The sequence below is a fragment of the Glandiceps talaboti genome, chromosome 21 (assembly GCF_964340395.1).
Source record: "Glandiceps talaboti chromosome 21, keGlaTala1.1, whole genome shotgun sequence".
NCBI lineage: Eukaryota > Metazoa > Hemichordata > Enteropneusta > Spengelidae > Glandiceps > Glandiceps talaboti.
The window spans coordinates 5340272-5365032 of record NC_135569.1 but is presented as its reverse complement, the minus strand read 5'-3'; the positions used below and the strand labels follow the sequence as shown (position 1 = coordinate 5365032).

Below are 24761 nucleotides of genomic sequence, written 5' to 3'. Positions count from 1 at the left end.
ATTGGTCTAAATATCGGGATCAAGAGAGGTTGATTTCTGAAGTACATATAGGTGTAACTTACCAAGTTGACTGTATTCTGGATGGCCAAATGAATGTAGACTTCCTTTACAATCAAGGATCATACTAAAATCTGCACCACAGGCTACTTTAACTATGGGTTGTCCTTTGTAGGAGATCTGGAAGAAATCAAACATGTGTTAATATTGTGAATTCTTTCTCAAGTTGAATTTAGAAATCAATATTTTTGGTTCTTGTTGACACCACACTCCATCATCACCCATACGGATGATTCAAACAGTACCAATGATTAGACATTGTAAAGGCCCCCTTGGAAGAAAAAGGATTCGGTAGAGGTCGATTTAATTTATAAGTTGTAAAGTAATAGGTTGAAATAATGATTGCATTGGGGTGCTGATTTTAGGATGCTGACCCAAAAATCAATTTGATTGGAATAATTTTACCATTATTACATATATACATGTAGCTACACAAATACATTTATCCACAGGTGATTTCAATACTGCAGCATGACATTACGCTAGTGCACCTTTAACAGGTAACTTGAGAGCACTTGGCTGCATTTCCTTAGTCCCACAATTCATAGCTTTCACTTCTTCTTTTTTCATACAAAGTTTACGATCAAGTTTTTAAAAGCTGATGTGCATAAACAGTTATGTACTGTTTTGGTTCCACAACTTACATCTTTTGACACCCCTTGCCCCGAGTCAAATCCTCCCTCCTCCTCCCCCTCCGGGTGTTGTCCACTGAGCATAAAAGTTCAAGACCTACTACAGGTATGTTGCCTTCACATTATAAATCTCAAAACAGTACTCATTGGTACATGTAGTTTATGACAATTATCATTCCGTTACATATTCCATTTGACAATACCTCCACCCCCCCAATCCCGAATGTTGTCCAGCAGTGATAAAATTTCAAGTCCTCCTATGGGTATCTCACTTTCAGATTATGAATTTCAAAACAGTACATAATGTACTTAATGGTAGGTATAACATTTATCATTCCACAAGTAATTCCTTCGAGAATACCAAATGGATTTGAATTCATCATTTAGTCTGTTATGATTGTCATGAGAATTGTTCAAGGGAAATATGGCGCCATAGTGAAGACAAAAATAAATTATTCTGAAAAGTGCCTAGAATTTAGAACTGGAATCACTAGTATGCATAAAAGTGTAGTGACTTTGAAAAGAGGAGAGCAGGAAAGGATATCTGGCGACAGAGAAATACATACATTAATGTGAAAAAGAGCCAAGAACTTAAAATTTAAATAACACATGAAAGTACAGTGACTGTGAACAGAACTTCAACAGGACAAGTCATGCCAACGACAAATGTATATTATTCTGTAAAAGTGTCTAGAATTTAGAACTGAGTCAACAAGAATACATAGAGAGACTTTGAACAGAACAAATCGTGCTGATGACAAAAACATTCCCCAGGGTAGATTGCAAATTGACATTATAATTTATATTGCAAGTCTTAACACTGAAACATACAAAATGTACAAAACATACAAAATGTACAAAACATACAAAGTGTACTGACATATTTATACTGAACAAACACACACATGGACAGTGGAATCGTGTCAAAGTATTATTCTGATATTGTCATTCAAAAATTACTAAAGCTCAAGGATGGTAGAATACTTTAAACATGGCCAAGTATGATGGCCTGGGTTGCAAGGATGGCGTTATTGTTAGCACCATTCTTTCTCTACATGCATAGTGATGAAAAGACGTCATGGCAGAAACTTGCCAAGCCTGGGTGACAAGGACCGACAAGTTCAGTCGAATTTGTTCAATCTATAAAATTAAATTTTATCAGGCACAAAAGATAATTTGATGCAAAACAAGCTCATTAGAACCCCTTTGCAGCTTTGTTGGAAGACACTGGACATTTTTTTAGCAAATAATCCTCAATTATGAACCATAATCCTACTATAAACATTAATACATATTAATGAGCAATAATCACCAATTGGTTGAAACCCATTAAAGATCTACTTTAACCTTTGGCTGAAAAGAGACCCATAATGCCTTGAATTGATCGTTCATACAGTTTTTACACGGTACAATTATTTTACAAACAGCATACTTTATTACGAAGACTATTCAAACTTGATTGAATACACCTACAAAATGCCCAAAGCCATATTACATAAAGTCGGGGTGCTAGGGAGTCTGTGTTCAATATTCTAATGAGGTTGACATACCCAACCCTGGAGTCATCATCACACATTTAAAATATAGCTGATACAGATAATATTGTTCAATGAAGTCTAAAAATGCCAAAATCCTATAAGCTGACAACAACTACACTTTCAGTACGGTAATGGAAATCCTATAGAAAAGACGATTCCTATTCAAGTTGCCTTGTAAGACTTTATCCCTACTTTACGAAGATTAGTAAATAATTTCAAAATAAATTTGCAATTCTTTTGTCTGGGTTGGAGAATAGTTCCTTTCATTCAATTCATCTGATTCTCCCATCACGTATTCTGTTTATACAATCCATAATCCTCGACATAAACCAATACCAGAACCCTAGCTTCCAATTATTCCCATGGCAACCGTGACAAAATTTGCAAATCCAGGGGTGACGAATTTCTCTTTTTTCATATTCTCTGATTTTCTCATTTGCATAGTGCTCACAAAATCTCGCTTTAGGCATGGCAGTCGGTGATGGATGTCTGACTGTGCCTTGATTCATTCCTATTCATATCTCATACAGTTTGTGATGTGAAATGTCATCCTCCTGGCTCACGTTAAAGTAGAGAGGATTGAATTACGAATATACAGTTTAGGAAATTTACGTACTTTGGAAATAGCGTCAGAGTTTACGTCAATAATCAATTACACTACACTCATTTGACTAACCAAATCTTTACTGTTATTGATATCAGTTTTTTCTCCTCTTAAAGATCTAGATTACTTTGGAAAACACTTGTAAGACGTGAGTTTGCCTCATCAACACTTTAAGTATTCTATGTTACAAGGCCCTTTAGGAATGGATTCAGAGTGACAAGGCCCCTTAGGAATGGTTTCAAGGTGACACAATCCTTTCTGAACAAACTGAGAGACAAGGCCCCTCAGAAATGGGATGAGTGACAGGGCCCCTTAGGAATGGTTTCAAGGTGACATTCCTTTCTGAACAAACTGAGAGACAAGGCCCCTTAGGAATGGATTCAAGGTGGGAATGGATTCAAGGTGGAAAGGGTTTCTGTTATTGTTAGATGTAAATGTCTACTCTACATCCCCACTGTATGTGTCACCTCTGTAACTGTTTCTTTTGCATTTGAAGTTGTGTGTGTGTGTGTGTGTGTGTGTGTGTGTGTGCGCGCAATAAAGTGTTTAATAAGTGAAAGACAAAGACATCTTCATTTCTCCTGTAATTTTCTTTTGAAGGAATTATTGATAAGCTTACTTTGACTGGATTGCCGACAGACTGACTTTGATGTCCAAGCCCCAACTGCCCGTATCTGTTGTCTCCGAATGAATATACCGATCCGTACTCTGTCATACAAAAATACGAGAACCAGATTATATCGATACAATCCTGAGATAAGTTGTAAACACACACACATAAAATTTTTTGCAGTCAAGATTGTCAAATGTTTAGAGTGGTTGGATTATAATCTGTACATTGCTGGTTGTGGAGTCATGATGGTTGAATGGTTAGAGTGATTGGCTTGGAATCTGTACATTGCTGGTTGTGGAGTCATGGTGGTTGAATGGTTAGAATGGCTGGCTTGTAATCTGTACATTGCTGGTTGTGGACTTATGATGGTTGAATGGTTAGAGTGATTGGCTTGGAATCTACAGGTTGCAGGTTGTGGAGTCATGATGGTTGAATCGTTAGAGTGGTTGGCTTGGAATTTGCTGGTTGCAGGTTTGAGCTTTATCATGGCCATTTGTTTATGGATGGCCCAAGTACTTAGGAAAGATTTGAACTGTGCCTCAGTCTACCCAGTTGTATAATTGGGGACCTGGTAGGATAGAGGTTGCAATGTGAATCCTATGTGCTTACAGAGGTTGCAATGAACTTTTTCAGAATAGTTATACTTTGGAGTTGTTGTCTGCCCAAATTACTCTCAAAAATTAAGAGTGAAGGAATGATAAAATTGGAAATTTTCAGAAAGAGTTATCTTTTTGGGCTGTCATCTGCTTATGGAAAAGTTGTCGTCTACTGCCTTGACACCAAAAATATGGATGAAATTCAAGAAGAAATTGAAGATTTTCTGAAAAATTATCGTAAAAGGTTGTCGTCTGCCGCTAATACTTTGTTATCTGCCACCAATACATGTACTGAAGGATGATGCATGAATAATACAGATCAGGTTTGAAGTTTTCAAGGTGACACTACCTTACATTACTAAATTAGTATGGATGTCGGCTATAACACCATGGGGCATAAACCCATTAGGGGTTTACAAATTTCCCTCCAGCAAATTTCATTGAAGACTTTCCCCTTGAGTCAGTCAGAAACCAATAATTAGACATTTTGTATTCTGCACACATCATACAATTTTGTAGAATTTATCTCACAGGATCTTTTATAAAAGTCTTGGTTAGAAATCTTCTTGTGTTCTCTTGGGGACAAATACACATATCATTTTTTTTACATTCTATCTAAATTCAGTTAATTTTTTATAGGATCAGATATTTTTTTTCAAGAAATTCACATTTTCTTTGGATTATTAAAAATATTTTAATCTGTGATCACAAAATATTGTTCATATATGGCTTCTGAGGTCAAAACTTTGCTGTAAATAATTTAAGAATGAATATTCATGGAATCCGGGTTCATACTTAGTAATGAAAATTTCTGCTTGCGCAGTCAAATAATTTCTTGATGATGGTGTAGTCTAGTTCCTATACGACATGTAACGATTACTACGATCATTGCCACTCACATATAGGGAAAGTTGTTCTAGCACAGAAATCTGTGCTACGCCGACTGCGTTCATATAAACCCAACTTGATTTTAGTTTCAGACAGGAGAGGTGGAATTCAGTTAATGAGCAATTGTCTAAAGGAACTAACCAATTATAACTGCTTGTCATTTTGTGATGAATTCTACTGACATGTTGTTTACCCTTTGCCCAACATGTAGCACAGATTTCTGTGCTAGAATAACGACTTTCCCTATACGCGAGTGGCGATGATCATATTATTATTGTAATGCATTGTGTATGAACTAGACTATCGGGAGTGGGACTGGACACTGACTGTCCACTATACATACATAGTACAAGACATTGACAAATGAGACAAGGTCAATCTGAATATACAGACTCAGCACATCTCTAATATATTTGTACATGTAGACACTTAAATCATGTCTCATTGAAAAAACACTCAAATTTAATCAACTAATTATTATCTGCCCAGAAAGATCGATGGTCAATGTCAAAGGTCAGTTTTTTTAACATCTCGAAAGCACGTGCACAACTTCAAAGGGTATCCATTAAATTGCTATTTGACCTTACAAATGATGTTATTACAATACTACTCTTGATGTTTGTGAAAAACAGAGAATAAAGAAACCAATTTGTGGTGTAAATATGCGAACAGCAATTTTACACATGTGATGGAATTAATCCAATTTATGTACACATAACCAATGAATAATGCACACACTTTGATCTTGAATCAACAACATTTTATAATTTTTCTAACTTCAGCTTCAAGTGAAACTCCACACTAGGAAATCGAGACATTTTCATAAACTGTGTGTTTTTTGCTCATTCAAAACAATAAATAATCAAAACTGACCACTGGAAATTGAATGAAGTGGTCCAAAACTAAACTCCAGTGGTAATTACACTCAAGACGACGGCTAATTTTGAACCCTACAATGATTTACTTTATGACGAACAAAATATATAGAACATTACCTGTAAGACAGAGTGTATGATTTCTACCACATGCAGCGGCAACGATGTTGTGTCCTTCAAGTCCTTCAATTGGTGTGGGAATATCTCTCCGGACAGCATCTCCATGTCCAAGTTGTTCTCTGTCGTTACGACCTACATGTACACAGAAAGGTGAACATGAGAGTCAGAGATCACAGTGTTTTTGGAAACCAGGAAAGGTTTGGTTTGGAAACACCGGTGTAAACAGAGGAAGGAAATCTGGTAAGACTGGAAAGGATTTTTCCATAGTTTTGGTAGGTACAATTAAAATCAGAACACCGAAAACTAAAAGTTGTCTGGCTCAACAAAAAAATCTTACTAAAACTGTTACAGTTTATCATTTGGATCAACAATCTTACATTTTATTGTTTCTGTCTGGCAACAAAAATCTTACTAACATTGCTACATTTTATCGTCTATCTTACCAACACTGCTACATTTTATCATCTGGTTCAACAAAAATCTACCAACAGTGCTACATTTTATCGTCTGGTTCAACAAAAATCTACCAACACTGCTACATTTTATCATCTGGTTCAACAAAAATCTACCAACACTGTTACACTGCTACATTTTATCGTCTGGCTCAACAAACATCTTACCAACAGAAAAATTTTTGAGCAAGACAATAAAATATAGCACTGTTGGTAAGATTTTTGTCAACCCAGAAGACGTTTTGTTTCATATTTCTTGATTTTAATTGTTATTATTGTTGAGCTTGATGATGAATGCAGTAAAGAAAGTAAGACTTTTTATGAGTCAGACTTAGGTCTGTCAACTGGCATCTATTTGATAAAGAATACCTACCCCAACTCATAGCTTTTCCTTCTGTAGTTATTAATATACTGTGACATGCCGATGGTCCAGACACAACAGTACGAACACGGATTTCACTCAAACTGGCTAGACGATGTGGCCCCCATAGATTTCTACCTCCTTGTGGCTTCTTTACAGCGCCAGCTATTAAATAAAAAACAAAGGCATTGCCATGTCAAATACACATGTAATAGTTATCCAAAAATTTAATGGCCGGTGTTCAATGCCAGGTTCTCGGATAAGAATTACACAGGGTCATTTTTTTTGGCCAGGACCAACTTTTTCCATGGTTCTGTCAGCCAACTGTTTTTCATACCCACTTTTTAATTTGAACTGGTCCTTTACATGTGTAAAAGTCAACTGAAATAGTAAAACAGAACCACAATGACTCAGTGATTGGCAGTAGGTCAATCTCTACTTGGGGTACTTTGTTGTTTTTTTCTGGCTGGACAAACACACACGAAACAAGTCATTGAGAATGACATAGTCCCCGCTATGATAGGGTTTTAAGGAATTATCACTACTCTGATCACGCAACAACACTTGTGAACCTAAAACAAACAGACTTAGATATGTTGTGTGGAATATGCCTCCAACAATAAAGGATTGGTTGGGTATGGGGGATCATATCATGATGAAAATGGAGTCTGAGTTATGGCTTTGGACATGGAAAATTCACAAACAAAATGGCTGCCAGGCAGCCATATTGGATCGTATCACGACGAAAATGGATATGCACATGTATGTCATAGAACACTGTCCAAATACCAACTTTAAATGAGATCTGTTCAAGCATGTCTGAGTTATGGCTTTGGACATGAAAATTCGCACACAAAATGGCTGCCAGGCAGCCATATTGGATCGTATCACAACGAAAATGGATATGCACATGTATGTCATAGAACACTGTCCTAATACCTACTTTGAATGAGATCTGTTTAAGCATGTCTGAGTTATGGCTTTGGACATGGAAAATTCACAAACAGAATGGCTGCTAGGCGGCCATATTGGATCGTATCATGACAACAATGAATATGCACATGTATGTCATAGAACACTGTCCTAATACCAACTTTGAATGAGATCTGTTAAAGCATGTCTGAGTTATGGCTTTAGACAGGGAAAATTCACAAACAAAATGGTTGCTAGGCGGCAATATTGGATCGTATCATAAAACAAATTGACGTGCATATGTATGCCATAGTATGTTGCCCCTGTACCAAGTTTGAAAAAAATTGGTCCAGGCATCTCCAAGAAACAGCTGCGGACGGACGGACGGACGGATGGACGGACGCACGGACAGACGGAACCCAATCCATAAGTCCCCGTTCCGGACTTCGTCCGCGGGGACTAAAAAGACTGATGCGGGGGTAATTCAAGTGATGTGCACACTGACTAGAAACAATTCTTTTTTTGGGTCTTATTTTGCCTGTAGCTTTATTTCCATAACATTATTTACATATGAATGATGTATAGTGCCTGGTACATGACTTCCTGTACATACAATGCATGTATGTGTAATCTAATATCTAATAACACTGTTTTTATTGCGACTCAAATGACGATGGTGATAACTCAAGCTAGCTACAAATTAGCTACTGTGCTGCATATCACAATTAACCACTCAGTAAAAAGTACACACCGAATATTTGGTACAAATTTCTAGTGATAATTTTACTAAATGACAACACCTTGAGCATTGCATTTTAGCAGTCAGTTATTATTGAAGAAAATACAAATTAGTATATATTCCATGAAACTCAGAAAGAAAATCGTTTTTACTATTTTAATTTCATCAATATATTAACTAACACATAACCCTTTAAATTGACCTCACAAAGTCTAAACCGGTGAAGAAAAATCAATTACAAGTAGATCGAATCAACGTCTGACTGCTGTACGATGAGATTCATCACATCAAGTATGAAAACATGGTTACTATGGCAACACAGCTTTGGATACAGAAGTATGGCACGGTGACTCAGTATAGCTTACAGTAACATGCAGAATGCATAACAACGTAGTGCGTTTTATGAGTCAATGTTGTCGTTACTGATGCGAGTAATGATGCAGACGTTATTAAATAGTGGAAAGACGACATCTTAGATTTGCAAACACTTTGGCTACTGAAGTGAGATTTGATAAAGTGTAACTCAGATTACGTAGACTGACATAAATGTTAGATGATGCAATGAGGGTTGTTTTTTGTGTAATCATATTAAAAGGAAACGCTATTTTGTGAATTCACTATGTTTAACAAAAGCTACGATGTTAAACAAGATAAAATGAGTTGGTTACATTCACTTTCGCTTATCAGTACAGAACTGACATCAATACGAACACAAGCAGGTGTGACATTTAAGACTTGCTAGGTAACGCCAATCAAAGTGGCCATATGGATGAGGATTGGGTATTTATTTTGGATTTTGGATTTATAAAACAATTTTATCACGGCTTCCTACTTGAAAAATCAATGTGAAATAACATATGCAAAGTCTTTGTTTGTAACTCAATAAATTGCAAAAGATTAATAACTGTTTTTTGGGGTTTTTTTTACACATTTTGTTAGCTTTTTGCAATGTATTGAGTTACAAACACAGACGTGGTGTATGTTGTTTCACATTGATTTTTCAAGTTGGAAGCCATGATAAAATTGTTTTATAAATGCAAAATCAAAACTAAATATTCAATCCTCATCCAATCTAAATTAAGCGTTTTGTCAACTGATTGTACGGTTACACAATTACGATAACAGAAAAATCACTTTGTTTCTCATTCAAAACATTTTGCGCATGTTTACTTTGCACGATTGTCAATTTCAGACACGTTTCAATGGACATAATGAAAATTTTGCGCTATGTTGCATTTTGACAAATTCTATCTCCATGGTAGTCCATTTACTTGTATAAACTGTTTTCCGATAAATGAGAACTGTTAAGATATATTCATGACGGGATTGGCTGGCACAAACCATGTATCTAGGCTAATCCCCTGAAAGCGGACAAATTCCACTTTACCGAATTATTGGCTTATGACCACCAAGAGACTAAATAAACTACCGATCAAGTGGAACAAAAGATCACAATGTTTGTACCCCCACCCCCCACCCCCCCCCCACCCCGCAAACCCCTGGGATTGAAACCTGGGCAAACAGTGATATTTGTCAGAGCAATCACTGATTGACAGTCAGTTCACACCTCAAGTAAGGTATCTTTTCATATGGAAATGATTTCGAACCTACAGCGTTTGTGCCAGGGAATCTTGACATGTTGATATGCATTTGTTTTTGTTAAAGGGAACAGACATCTGGTGAATTCACTATGTTTAATAAATACTTGGTTGTTAAACGAAGTAAAATATGTTAGTTTCACTCAGTTTCTCGTATCAGTATGGAGGTGGCATCCATCAGAACTTAGGTGAAAGTAACGTGTAGGCCTCACTAGGCAACTTCCGAAGGACGATTTATCGATTGTTTCTATTTTTATCATTACTCAATACTGTATAACAACATTTTGTAGTAGTTGACAATATGTTTAACAGAAGTTCCCGCCCAAGGCCCGCACGTCATTTCCACCAAAATATAGTTTGAAGAGACAAATTATTGCTATCAACAAATCATAAACGAACGAGAGAAGTTCAAATATGCTTAATTTCACATAAAAACATTTCAAACAATAGGGATATATTTTCAAATTTTAAACTAACAAAACTTGTGTATCTTGAGTGTTTACACAGGTTGGTATACTGGAGTGAACAATGAAACTGGGTTTCACTCGCTAAGTTTTTAATTGTCACTGCTTTATAAAATACTTATTAGTTTATAAAATACCTGCCCATTGAAAGACCTAATTTGCATATAAATAGGGGTCGGATTAAGATGACGCTCATTACGCTAAATAACTTTGATCATGTAACGCACTCACAGAAACTGCCGTTTTAGAGAGTATTACAGATTTTGTATCTCCTAATGTTGGACTACGGTATTATGAATTTACAGGAAAGAAATCTGTCACCGTATTTTTGAAATTACTTGCGTTTTGAGGACTGTATTCATGAAAATGTTGGCTTGATACATGTTGAAAATGATGAGACACTGACCTGAGATTGAAAATTAACCTTTGAACATTACCATGAAGATTAGCATGAGCTGAGTATGAAAACTGCAGTCATGGCTGCATGAACAATGTAATAATATAAAAAAATTGGACTTTGAATGAAATGATGGAAAGACGTCCCAAACAATGATCAGATAGTCGCCATTTCCATGGTAACAATTACAGAGCTTGACTTTCCATTACACAGGTTAATTAACTGTGGTGGTTCTCACATCATAAGGTGACAGAGGTTGAGTGCACATATCGCTATGGTAACTAGGATTGATCTCTGGTTTGCTGTACTGATAAACTGGAATGAATCAAGTACATCAACTAATAAACATTGGAATTGACAACATCAACCTTCTTTTCATTGAACCCCTCCATGTACATTTCCACTTCAATTACAGCACTTCTCGAGTTTCGTTGCCCTCAAAAATGCTAACGGCTTGGTGGCCTCTCTTCATTTTATCCTACAAGTTGCTTAATTTTGGCATTGTCAAGCTTTCTTGCCCTAAAAAAATAAGTGTACTTGTTTTTATTTTTGTTTTATCCACTAGTTTCTACTTCAATTTGCGGACTGCCAAGCTATGTTTTGCGGCTCTCAAATATGATGACTTTGCTTTGTTTTCGTTTTTAATACCCTGTAGAGTTCAACAATATTGGGACTGCCATGTTTTGCAGCTCTTAAAAATTACAACAGCTTGGCATCTATTTTCATTTTATCCTGCACAGTTTCAACAATATTGGCACTGCTGAGTTGTTGCTATCAAATATGACTGCAGCTTGGTTTTTGATTTCATTTTATGCTTCAGTTTCTTGCTATGATTTCCTATGACGTATGTAAAATTTTGTAGCTCAAGAAAAGCCCAAGAAAAAAACAAACAAGGCAAACAATTTGACCTTTCAAGTTATTTCAAGCTTAAATTTCTACCTTGGTACATGTATTTCCAAAGTTTTGCCACCAAAAAATGAAGAAAAAAATTTCTTGTCATTTGATGTAGAACTTCCCTACCTACTTCGCCTTCTCTTAGACTACATACGGTAAGTTTTGTAAATGGCAGAGATTTCATCTTTCCTTTAATATTATGCTAAAGTTCCTACCTACTTTTGAAGTCAATACAAAAAAAGAGCTCTTTTCAATTTCTTATTTTTCGAAGATTTGTTCAAAATTCTAAGACTGAAGTTACAATTGTTGCTTTTGGCTGTATCAAGTTGGCCAAGAGTTACTTATACTGTCAGATACTATATGTCATTCTGTGCTAGCACTAACATCATGTGAAAGAGGTTGACCGATGCACGAGGGCGCCCTGTCACAGCGTACCTTACAGGCTAGATTGACACCAGTCCAGAGACTTGGCTATCTGACTCAACATACCTGCTCAACAGACTGTTCTGGTGATAAATGACATGTCAAGCCAGAAAGTGAAATTTCTGGGCTACAATGACAGACATGTATGACACTTATCTTTATATGACCCGCAGGTTAATGCTGTGTGAATAAGTGATTTTCACCTACCAGCAGCTTTTGGTAATGATGCTCTTCCGATCAAATCCCAGTTAGTGCCACCACAGAATAAAACTTCACCACTGGTTTTCGAACCTTCCAACCTCTGCAAAATACAAAACAAAACATTTTATAGGCCCAAGTTGGATTAACAAACTCTTTAAAGGCTCATGCTAGATTACGATTAAAACGTGAACAGTTGTATGGCAAAGCTACAGAATGGTTGTATCTGAATGGCAATCATTATAGCTCCAGTGAGAAGATGCAAGAACCTGGGACTGAATAATGGGCCTTTAAAGATTTGCTACTAATTTTGTGCTTTTTTGACACTTGCCTAACAAAAAGATAGCACTCACGATACATTGACCTGAAAGCCGGACACCAACATAAAGTGTTAGGGGTATCAGTGGTAGACTACATGTAGGTAACATCTACCTGAGTCACCCAAGTATTTTACTAGGGTTCCCTCTCTGCAGGGCTTGAAATTAACAGTAGTCCCAAGTCCACAGACTATCAATTCTTGTCATGGGACTACCATAATTTACAGCTGGTAGTCCAATCAGGCTACCACTGATTATGTGATGATGTAAAGGATGGAAGATTTACCGACATGAAAGTATTTTAAATAATTTTAATAATCGTAATGGCAAAAATTCTGTGAAAATATTCACAGACTCGTATCGGCTTTCTATTGCTAATAATAATTTATACTGATCGAATAAAACATTTGATGATATACAAATGTAATGTGCTGTAGTCGTATGTTTTTCAGTACTGGATTTATTTTAGTCTATTTTCAAAAGAAATAAGGTGTGCTAACAAATTTTATGAGTTGTCATATCCTCTGTTGTGAAAGGTGTCACCACTTTCTCCTCTAAGCCAATTTGACACACCACTGACACACACAATTTCTAGTGACGCACTAAAATTTTGTGTCCCTATCTCTTACTATGTGGTGACCAGTGTGCCCTCTAAGCCAATTTGACACGCCACTGACACACACAATTTCTAGTGACGCACTAAAATTTTGTGTCCCTATCTCTTACTATGTGGTGACTCACAAGAAAGCCAGTTTTTATCATTTTGACTGGCAACGATAAAAGTTGTTTATCCTAAGAGGACACACTGGGGTGTCACCAACAGTTGAACTGAATACAGTGGGCTCAGACCAGATACAGTTAAAGTTAGTAAGTTATTTACAAGGAGTTTCCACATTGCCCTTGTATTGTCTGCCAAATTAAAGTGTGCCTGACACTTCCTAAATTGTTATTCAGCCAATTTTTTCATGCTCCAAAATAAATATTTACAACATCTTGTCAGCATCATCAGGATCACATCCTTCTTCAGTCACGTACATATAATGTCAGTTCTTCACAATCCACTGCTGATGAGGCTGACGCGAGATGTCAGCGAAAAGTTAGAGTTTTTGTATCTCCCGAAAATATACAATTCTGAGTTGCTCAGAATTGTAGTAATAATGTCTGTCTACAAGGACTCAACTTTTTTTTCATATTGATAGATACCGCCCTCTACATGTACGTGATGGACAAGGTGTGATCTCAAGACAAGAACAGCGATCGATGTTAGAACGAAAACAGTTCAGTGAAAGAGAACCAGATATCATATCAGTAAAACACGCTGGTACACATGAAGTACATGTATATGACTGGAAATTGTAACTAACAGATTAGTGGAGCCAATCTTGACACATTCAAACAAAAACACATAATTTATACTCCTGTCACTCTCCGTCAGGATAACACACACCAGGACAACACTCATCATGAAATTTGTTTGGCATAATTATACTATTCCCCAATATTTCCTTCCACCAGCAAGAAAATACATGCAACTTAAGGGGTTCTGTCACTACTCATCTTCAACATGGCCTGACAAGGCCCCTTAGGTCACCCATAATTTCCTTGGCTGAATGGAGGAATAATATCTAAATACAAGTATACCAAGAGAGAGTCTTTTCTTTGCACACTATGTAAAGTACAACATACAATGTAGCTTTATTTGATATTATTGAGACATATGAGTACAGACCAGTGTTGTTGCTAAGATGTGGGAAGCTTCGGAAGTACTGTAACAGAAGGGAGAAATACATCAACCCTTGCACCGATACCTTGGGGTACATGTACTTAGTACCATGATTTTGATGAGAAACCCTGTAGGTTAAAAACACCTGTTGAACTAAGGAGTCTCACCTACTTAATAGTTGACAGCCCTCAGCAAATACACTGCAGACAGACAGACTAGTAAATACATTAACTATTCAAGCTCCACTACATATACATATACATGTAGTTGCAACTGGATCATTTTTTGAAACTGTTTTGTTAGATATACAATGTAACTCATGATATTGTACACCCTTAACAATATATCATCTGTGGGTAAATGTATCCGTGTACCTGTACACACAGCATGGTACACTGGCACAGTAAATCCAATCAAATTGATTTTTGGGTCCACACCACAAAATCAGGGCCACCGTTGCAATCACAATTTCAACTTATTACTGTACAATTTATGGACACAAATGACCTCGAATTACTTCACTGAAGACAACTCCAGAGGCGATCATGAACAAGCAAATTACATCTGCCCCACATATACACAGTTGCTCTAAAGTACTAAATAAAACGAATACTAAATACCATAAATAGTAGACTGAGTAACATGTTTGTTGAGAATTTAAAAAAAAAATTCACATTGTCGTACCATTTTAGATAAAATGTCCTGACAAGAAACAAGTCTTTTTTTTGGCCTTAAGAGCTACACTTGTGCTTGTCAACACAAGATACATACACAATGATGTAGCTTTAGTGCATTGTATGGAGTCATTACTTATGGCTTTTATCTCTAATACTTTCACTACTTGTATGTACCAGTACATATACGAATATAATGTACACGGTTGTCAAATAAATTTGAAATCTTCAGTTGAAGTCAGGCGACACAATGATTGAATGAACCACTAATATAATGAGTGGTATTCATTTTTCTCAGTAATGATGTGCACTGAAAACACGGTACATTAATAGAACATGACAGTGCCTAATTGGTGACTGCATAATTTATGTAAATATACATGATATAACCCTTATATAAATATATATTTAACCCTCTTCAGGCCAAGTTCATGTACAATGTAAAAAACAGTGTAAGCTGAGATTGAAACATGGCACTAAACAATTCGTCACATACATGTATATGTACAACTAAATGCTTTGCGTACACACATAATCGTAGAACCTTGCGATGTCACCATGTGCGTCAAATGGAATCTGACATGCCGAATTTTCTATAATTCGTCACAAGTTGCTTCTTGTATTGCATGATGAATTGCCTATGTACGCACTCAGTCATAGTTACTTGCCTCATCACATTTGACAAAATGATCACCAATTTACCTCATTTAACTTAGCCTTAATAAATTAAAAGGGAATACTACTCCAGGAAATAAAGGCATTTTGTAAACTTTGAGTTGTAGAGAATCACTTTATGATTTTACATCACTTAATTTATGCGTGACTGCTGAGAAAAACGAAATGAAAGTTATTGGCCGTCTATTGTTTCGTGGTAGCCGTTATTAGCGGTGGCATGTTGTCTCATGAGGCTAACCTCATAAGTATGGAATGGTTGAACATTGTATATTCCCCAGGAAAGAACAACTGATGATCCAGTCATGTGTGGCAATTATGTAAATCTACCCGGCAAAAGGCAAGGCAACTCATGAATATTCAATATGCAGGGATTATTCTTTCATTCTGGATCAACCTTTTTCTAAACTCTACCAGAATATTATTTTCATGCTTAGATATTAATCCTAATTGTCCACTGAGCCTTTCAAATATATCACATTTCCTACAAAGCACTGCTTTGACAATAGACAGCGTTCACCATATGCTAATAAACAAAACATAATTGATCTAACCAGATCTAAAGTATAACACTGCACACATCTGTGTGTTTACCCCAAGGCAATACAATATATTGTATTTCTAAACAAGGCACGGCATTGGTCGGATAATTGCATGTATTATTAGAGTTGATTGGCTATCATGACCTAATCCAGGGTTTTCAATAACGGTATCAGCTCGACAAAGTCGGAACAGTTTAGCAATATGTCCAAATGATAATCTTTTCATTTCGAATTGAATGTCAGACATTTTTCCCAAAAATATAATTTTCTTTACCAAATTAACGTATTTCCAACGAATGGATTTATCAAAGCATTGGGATGATTTGCTCAGAAATACTACTTTTTTTTAATGGAATTAAAATTGATTCGATTTCCATATGTTAAATAGTCTATTGGCTATCTGTGGTTTCTAGCGGCTATCTGTGGTTTCGAATCTGCGACATCATCATGATAGTCAAAGCCATGGATAAGCACTAAACTATTTGTCCAATATGAAATAAATATTCGCATTTTTCTACATTCAAATTTGAACTTTCTAAGCTACATATTAATACTTCATTAATATTCGTATCATTAAGCGTTTCTGTACAATGCAAAATTGTGCTGAGAATTTCAGTGTTTTTGTACAGGGTGGTGGATGAATAAACCCTACCACAGTTTCAAGGGTACATGTACAAAAAACTGTACATCATCTAAGTAGTTCTATCAGGGTTCACAATCAAAATAACGTAGAGAGGTCATATCTACATGTAAGTAAGGAAATCTCTACATTTGTTACCACATGTACAGTACAAATGTATATACAAACTTTATGTAACTCTCTGAGTTTGCAGGGTCCCAAACCGTAGAAACACCACCTCCCCATCCTCCCCTTCTTACGTTGTTTTTATAAATTGTATTTCACTGAATACTGTAATGTTTGGAAGAATTATCACAGTGTGTTTAATTTCTGAATTGAAAACTTCATTATGTAGCTAAAGACAACACCCCTTTCTCCCACCTTCACCTTAGTAATCTATGTGTCCTGGGCTACTGCTAATTTGGTAGTCTAGATACATTGTTTAGTAGTCTATGTGTCCTGGGCTATTGCTAATTTGGTAGTCTAGATACAATGTTTAGTAGTCTATGTGTCCTGGACTACTGCTAATTTGGTAGTCTAGATACAATGTTTAGTAGTCTATGTGTCCTGGACTACTGCTAATTTGGTAGTCTAGATACATTGTTTAGTAGTCTATGTGTCCTGGACTACTGCTAATTTGGTAGTCTAGATACATTGTTTAGTAGTCTATGTGTCCTGGACTACTGCTAATTTGGTAGTCTAGATACAATGTTTAGTAGTCTATGTGTCCTGGACTACTGCTAAGTTGGTAGTCTAGATACAATGTTTAGTAGCCTATGTGTCCTGGACTATTGCTAATTTGGTAGTCTACACTAATACACTGTTTAGTAGTCTATGTTCCCTGCATTCTTGTTACATTAAAATAACACTTAGGGTCAAAGACCTCTGGGCGCTATTTTGTTATGACCGTACAAACATATATCTAGTTTACATAGTCAATTGTCTGACTAATCCTGGTCTGTCTGTCAAAATTTACTTTACTCACACTGAACAAACACTTATGATTGTTTTCAACAAGTTCAATGGTACATATATACAATACAGTCTTGTGTTGGTTGTCTGAGGTGCATATCTGAGGAGTATGTACTTTGTACATGTACACAGGCAATGACACGCTTTGCTACAAAACTTAAACCTGGGCGACAGTACTCCCCAAATTTTCACACAGAGGTGAGCAGCCCAAGTTCAAAACATCTACCCATTTATAATCCACAAGCAGAGCGGTTAGACCCATGATTTTGGGGGAAAATTATCTGGTCAATTACCTTTAGTCTGATGCTGTGATATTGTATTTCTATTGTAAAGCATGTAAAGATGTTTCCTATGTTATTGACTCCGTGATTAGGGAATTTTCAGACGAAAAGTTAACCCATTTTAAAGGAGTTTTTATGGTAAACCGATGCATTTGGGTGGCACATACCCATATATACCCCCCCCCCCCCCCCCCCCCCCCCCCCCCCGTCACTGGCATCAGTTCAACTGAACCACAAATACCTGTATACCCCCCTCCCCCAGTCACTGGCACCAGGTCAACTGAACCACAAACCTATCAAAGCAAAACACAATGTTGTCTGTTTTTGTTTATCAATGAAGTAAAGTATTTCTATGGTTTATGTATACATGTAGACTCTCTGCATGTGGTGACATGATTGAAACACCCTGAGGTTAAAATTTAAGAAGGAACTCTGAACACAACAGATGTATATAACTTTTGAACTCAAGACAGATTAAAACCTTGGCAGGTTAATGCGTTGTGTTGCATTGTGTTGTGTTGTGTTGCATTGTGTTGTGTTGTGTTGCATTGTGTTGTGTTGTGTTGTGTTGTGTTGTGTTGTGTTGTGTTGTGGGGATAGGGGCTGGAGCTTTTACATGCACTTGTACAAAATGATTTCCCGTCAACTATTTAAAAAAAAAATTTTTCATTAAAATCAAAGATCATCAATTTTGAGTTGATTTCAAAACTGACAATGATTAAAAGTAATGCTACAAATTTTCCAACACACGTACAGTGTACCTTAACAAAATTACGGCAGATTTCCCTAAAATGTTTACTCTGCAATCACAATTTTGTGCGTAGGATAGTCTGTCCCCTCATTTGAATATCATTTGCATGCAGGTATGCAATAACATTTTCGGTATTGCACTGCAGTGCAAATATCGCTGGCATGATGTGTGTGCACCAGTGAAATCACATGAAATCACTGGTGCATGTAATAATAGTGTACATAGTAAAGTAACGGCCAGTATTTTATGTCATATGCCGACCAACAAAAAAAAAATTTCTGTACCACTATGACTAAAAGTCTTTTGTGCTTAGATTCCAAAATTTTGGCCAAGAAACAGAAGAAAAATTGTGTCAAAGTTTTGAAACAAATTCGAACTATTTTTGAGTAAATACAAAGTTTCAAGACTTCACTTTCCATATTACAAAATTTGATATGACTGGATTTTCTGATTTCAACTAATTCAGAACAGTTTTTGGTGACGGCTTCTTTTTTCACAACAAAAATTTGTAAATTTCCAGTCATGAAGAAACACTTTTTTTCAAGAAAAATGGTCTCCTCCATCATGAATGAGAATTATTAGATTATCTAGGTTACAGTCGTCTGGAAACATGAGAACACTTTTAGCGACATATAAACAGGACAAAGACTCTACATGTATGTTTAATATTCCCTGAGGCTACACATTTGATATTGACATGCAAGTGAATTCACATGCATTTAATCAATATGCGACCCTAGAAATGATATCAACATCCTCATTTGCATACCCTTTGTCGATCTATATATTTTTTACCAGATTTTACTAAAAATGTCAAAAAATTTGTGTACAAGTTGTAATTTGAGATTGCGACAAAGTAGGTTACTATTTTAAAAGGCTAAGTAGTCCAAATTGGTCGATATTTATTAGTTTCGTGTAAATAATTCAAGAGATTTCACTTTACTGATGTGCGTGTGTACGCTGACCTAAATACACATACTTCAAAATATGTCATCTGTTCGCATTTTGAAGGGTGAATAATTCCAATACTGCTAAATTTCTTACATGTAGAGACCCGCACTTTGAAAAAGGATTAAAAACATTAGGTGTGAAAAACAGTTGTCTGACAAAGCTATAGAAAAATTTGGCTCAGAACAAAAGAATAATCCTATGTACTCCTTATGGCTGATTATCAGATAACATTAATGTGAGAACCTGGGATTGAAACCTTGGCCTTTAAATGTAACAGCTTATTTGAAGACTTCACACCTGATTAAGGAATTGCATATTATTTTCAAAATTAAGAAATATTGCATATTATTTAAGGGGTACAGAAGACAAATTTGAAATTTCCAATTCCAAATGGTTTCCCATGTTTCGACCAAAAAGAATGCAAAAATGTTTGGAAAACTTGCAAGATTTTCCCTTCTCTCTTTCCCCTGAGTAAATGTATGAGAACACACTGTCCAAGGAAAAGAAACTGTGATTCAGGTCATAAAGAATTTAGAATTGCTACAACAGAGAATAGGAAAACGGCAAAAATTGACATGGTTTCATCTCAGTACAGTTGTACTACCTACAAATGGAACAATTTTTGAAACTGTTTTGTTAGAAATAACGACTTAATCATAACAATGTACACCTTACACAGAATTAAATCACCTGTGGGTAAATGTATTTGTGTAGCTGTAAACATAGTACAGTGTAATATATCAAATCAAATTGATTTTTGGGTCTGCACCCAAAAATTAGCACCCCAATGCAATCACGATTTCAACTTATTACTATACTACATTTATATATATATACAATTCTGTGTTTGTCCGATCCTCTTACATGAGTACGTACACACGTCTATGCTGTTATTTTTTGCGACAGGCAAGCCAGAAAATGAAAATGTCATCAACATTGCGACTAAAAATTGAGGTGTTTTTTTTTTAGAAACTATATTTAGTAACATATTCTTGTTTGTACTAACAGCATTTGTGCGATTTTCTTACACATGATTACACATGTCTAGCATATCATTTTCAGTGACAGGTGAACCAGAAAAAGATAACATCACATCATGATCCTACACGAAAGCAATAAAATCTTCAGAGTAGCAGAGTAAAGTAGTCCAGATGCCAACATGGTTTCTAAATCAAGTCTGGTCAAAGTCCCTCGATCAGCACAAAAGTTGTTTATCCAATCAGTGAACCCCAACTGTTATAGTGACATAAACACTGTATAAGTAGCATCCTGAGCTGACAAATATACCATATTTGGACATTACATAACTGTACTGGCAATAAACACTAACTTTATGAGGGACTGTGTTATTGGTTAGAATTTTGTGATTAATTAACAAAGACATGACTGTGTGGGTGGCTGTGGATGAATTTCGAATTGCATCTCATGCATCTCAGGATTTCTAGAGTAATGACTTTGACTATACTGTGAGTGTAGGTGTAAATCATAATGATTCCGTACAGGGACTAGACTATCAAAGTACTAAGAGTAGGTCATGTTGACCTCTTGACATTTTTAGTACTATAGTAGTTTTTTCTGTCATAATATCAAACATGTCCTGATAAGATTAAAAGGAAACAAAATGTTGATAACCTGAATATAAATAAGGGTGAGTATTTTTATTGCAATACTTTTGACTTACTATCTTACTTCTTTTTTTCCTTTTTTTTTTAAATTTAACAAAAAATGTACATACTACAGATACACAACTGTTGTGTACTAACTTACTTCTTGTTAGGGTGGGTCTGTTGGTCATTTTAAAGTGGCCATATGTACATGTTGATGTTTCAATTTAATCATACTTTTTAAAATCTAGATGGGATGATCGCACAATGTCACAAAAGCTCAATAAGCGAACTTCGTTTTTTTTTTAGGAAGAAGATGTCTGGTGTCAATACAATTGCTGAACTTCATTTTCATACTTCTAATCACATTTCGAAGGAAAACTTGCACTTCTTCAATGATAACAGGTTTTGTATTTACAAATGAGATGTTGATAAGTTGATAAAAATTTACTTCTAATATCAGATATAGAGCTTGGTTTCTAGTAGTATTTTAATGTGTTTACAGTCATGTTTTTACATTACACTGATCATAGTGGTGTGTGACTGCTACAGTTTTCATCATAGTTTACATCATATATAAATATTTGATCAGATGTCATACTGTGTCTTGTGAACTTGTAGTTAGGGGGAGGGAGGTTTTTTTTGACTAAATGAATGTTTGTTTGTTGAGCTTGTGTGACATTGTACGATCAACTCTTCAAAATGACAATTACCATCAGAAGTATACATGTACTATGAACTATTTTATTTCTCAAAGTTCTCAAATTTCAGCGACAACAGATAATTTTCACCTTGCACACAATTGTGGTGATTATCTAACCAGCAGTGTTCTAACTGGACATAGAGGGTGCACTTTTAATTTGTTTTAGTTAGATTCTAGGGTCCCTCTGGTCACAAGAAATATAGTTCATTATATACATGTACAGTTGATCTGATTGGACATTTTTATTGAAACAAATCAAAACTGACCAATCAAACACTAACTTGTACATATGTTTTGTCCAATGGCTATCCATGTTATGAAATTTTGTGGGTCAATCGTAGCAACTGACACCACAAATACGAGAGGTGCTATTTATATATATGTGACCTCATTCCTTTTAGAATGTCTTCAACTTTGTCACACTAACATGGTAACAACACAAGTAGTTCTTTCACACCCTGCCCTTTCTTAAATACTCATAACAAAAGAACTATAGAAACCTGTTACAATTTGGTATAAGTGAGTGTATATCCATTGGTAACAGGACACCATACTGGTCAGATGTTACAGAATCACATGGTTTAATTAAACCTGGTTATTTCACTTTTGTTTGCAATCACAACTTGGCCTAATAAAAAAAATTGTGTGATTTTGATTACACTCAATTTTAGAATAGGTGGGGTAGGTAGATTTATTTTATTTTATTATTATTTTTTTTTCATGTATAAGAGTCTAGTTCAGGTAGTTATGTTTTCCATATTTTTCCATATGGTCTCTGTGTTATTGGTTTCTTCTCATCAGATGTACAGCCATTACAGATTGGATGAGCATTTTATATTGTCTTTTTTTAAGTTGATATCAGTTTCTGCGTCCACTATTTCTGGCGAGACTTCACAATTTTCATTATTTTATTATTTTCTTCTCGAATATGTAAAAAAAAAAGTTTAGGGTTGCCAATGAAAAACTAGGCGAGGGGTTGGGTAATCAGAACCACACAACTTTTTTTCTCGGCCTAAGTGGTTGGTGTTTTTTTTGCTGTGTTTGGGCAGATATTGCAGAGGAAGGGTTATGGGTGACACTATCTTTACATTTATGACAATTATAAAACTTAGATATACACCGCATCAAACTCTAACAGAAATATTGTGATGGAAGAGTATCTTATCTTGGGGTAAAAATAATATTTTTAAATTTATTTAAAGAAAGAAATATACGACCTACCTACCCTATTTTCTGAAGTCATGTTCTCGGAAACAAACATTTTGTTATCTTGCATTATTTATGAGTTGTAAGACATCACCTGCATAGATTTGTGTAGTGATATCGATTTATATCTACATTTATTATTTGTGGAGGAAAATGTCAAGTTGCCATGGCGACACAAACTTAATCTTTATCAGTTGTGGATATATTTCATATCTCTAAAATACTGCTGAATATTGGTACTATAATATGTGTCTTTATAGCAAGAGGTATAAAAATGTACTGCCATGCTCCATGTAGTAAACTTGTCACTATGGAAACAGAACTGGACAAAGACATCTCCATGGTAACTGATCATAGTCAGAGGCAGGAGATATGATAACCTACATATCTATCTATTGAGGTGGTGGAGAATATTACATTGTACTAGGGTATTATAGGAATGTACAATGAAGCTAACTGAAGGCAATATCTGCACTAGCTGCAACTGAAACATTTTTGAAACTCTGTCTTACATGTACATGAAATGACATACATGTATTCATAATATCATACATGGAACTTTAATGAACCATCTGTGTATAAATGTATTTGTGTGCAAAATGTAGCTGTAGACATAATATGGTACTCTAACAATAAATTCAACCAAATTAATTTTTGGGTCCGCAGCCAAAAATCAGCACTCCCCAATGAATCATAATTTCACCTTATTACTATACTACTTATAGATAAAATAGACCTCTAATTGACATCTACAGTGTCTAATTATTGGTATTTTTTTAAAAGTTTTAAAATAAAATTACACCAATGTATGGTTAAATGTATGGGTAGCTACAATAAAAATATGTATACATGATATTGTTGCAATATTCTATATTTGTGTCAGAGATTTTTAGTTCAGTGAAACCATAGTAACAAGATATATTGACAGTAACTATGTCATGACATAGAATGACTATACCAGGGTATATAAAATCCGTATTTTCTGTTCAGAGAAAATAACTTGGTTTGTGCATGGTATAACAGTACACATTACTGTCTGAGATTTAAATAGTTTAAATGAAGTGAAATCACAGCTCTGGAATTTGATTAACAATATCTATGTCATGTATAACATTGCACAAGTACATCATCATGTGATATTTGACATATAATGTACTGTCATGTAAGCTGATTAACTGACGGTTAGTTTCAAGGACAAGTATTTAAAAAACACCTATATTAATATCATTGCATTGTTTGCATTTGGATATATTTGCTATTTGTGGCTCAGCTTTTCTGATTTATATAATACCACATTTCATCACTGGGAGACATTTTATAATATCGTATGTCATTTACTGTCAAGTGCTTGATGTAAGGTGTTAAAAATCACCAGTCTGGCTACA

General features: G+C 35.5%; 1 protein-coding gene across 2 annotated transcripts in view; it reads right to left on the bottom strand.

The window, feature by feature from the left end:
• Positions 1–24761, bottom strand: part of LOC144451865 (protein RCC2-like) — a 32829-nt gene that overhangs the window by 6974 nt on the left and 1094 nt on the right. For both annotated transcript variants that reach the window (XM_078142777.1, XM_078142778.1), the window contains exons 2-6: positions 12371–12464; positions 6749–6901; positions 5924–6055; positions 3451–3539; positions 63–177 (exon numbers count right to left, since the gene is read on the bottom strand). In XM_078142777.1, coding sequence (XP_077998903.1) covers positions 63–177; positions 3451–3539; positions 5924–6055; positions 6749–6901; positions 12371–12464 — 583 coding nt within the window. The remainder of the gene's footprint in view (positions 1–62; positions 178–3450; positions 3540–5923; positions 6056–6748; positions 6902–12370; positions 12465–24761) is intronic.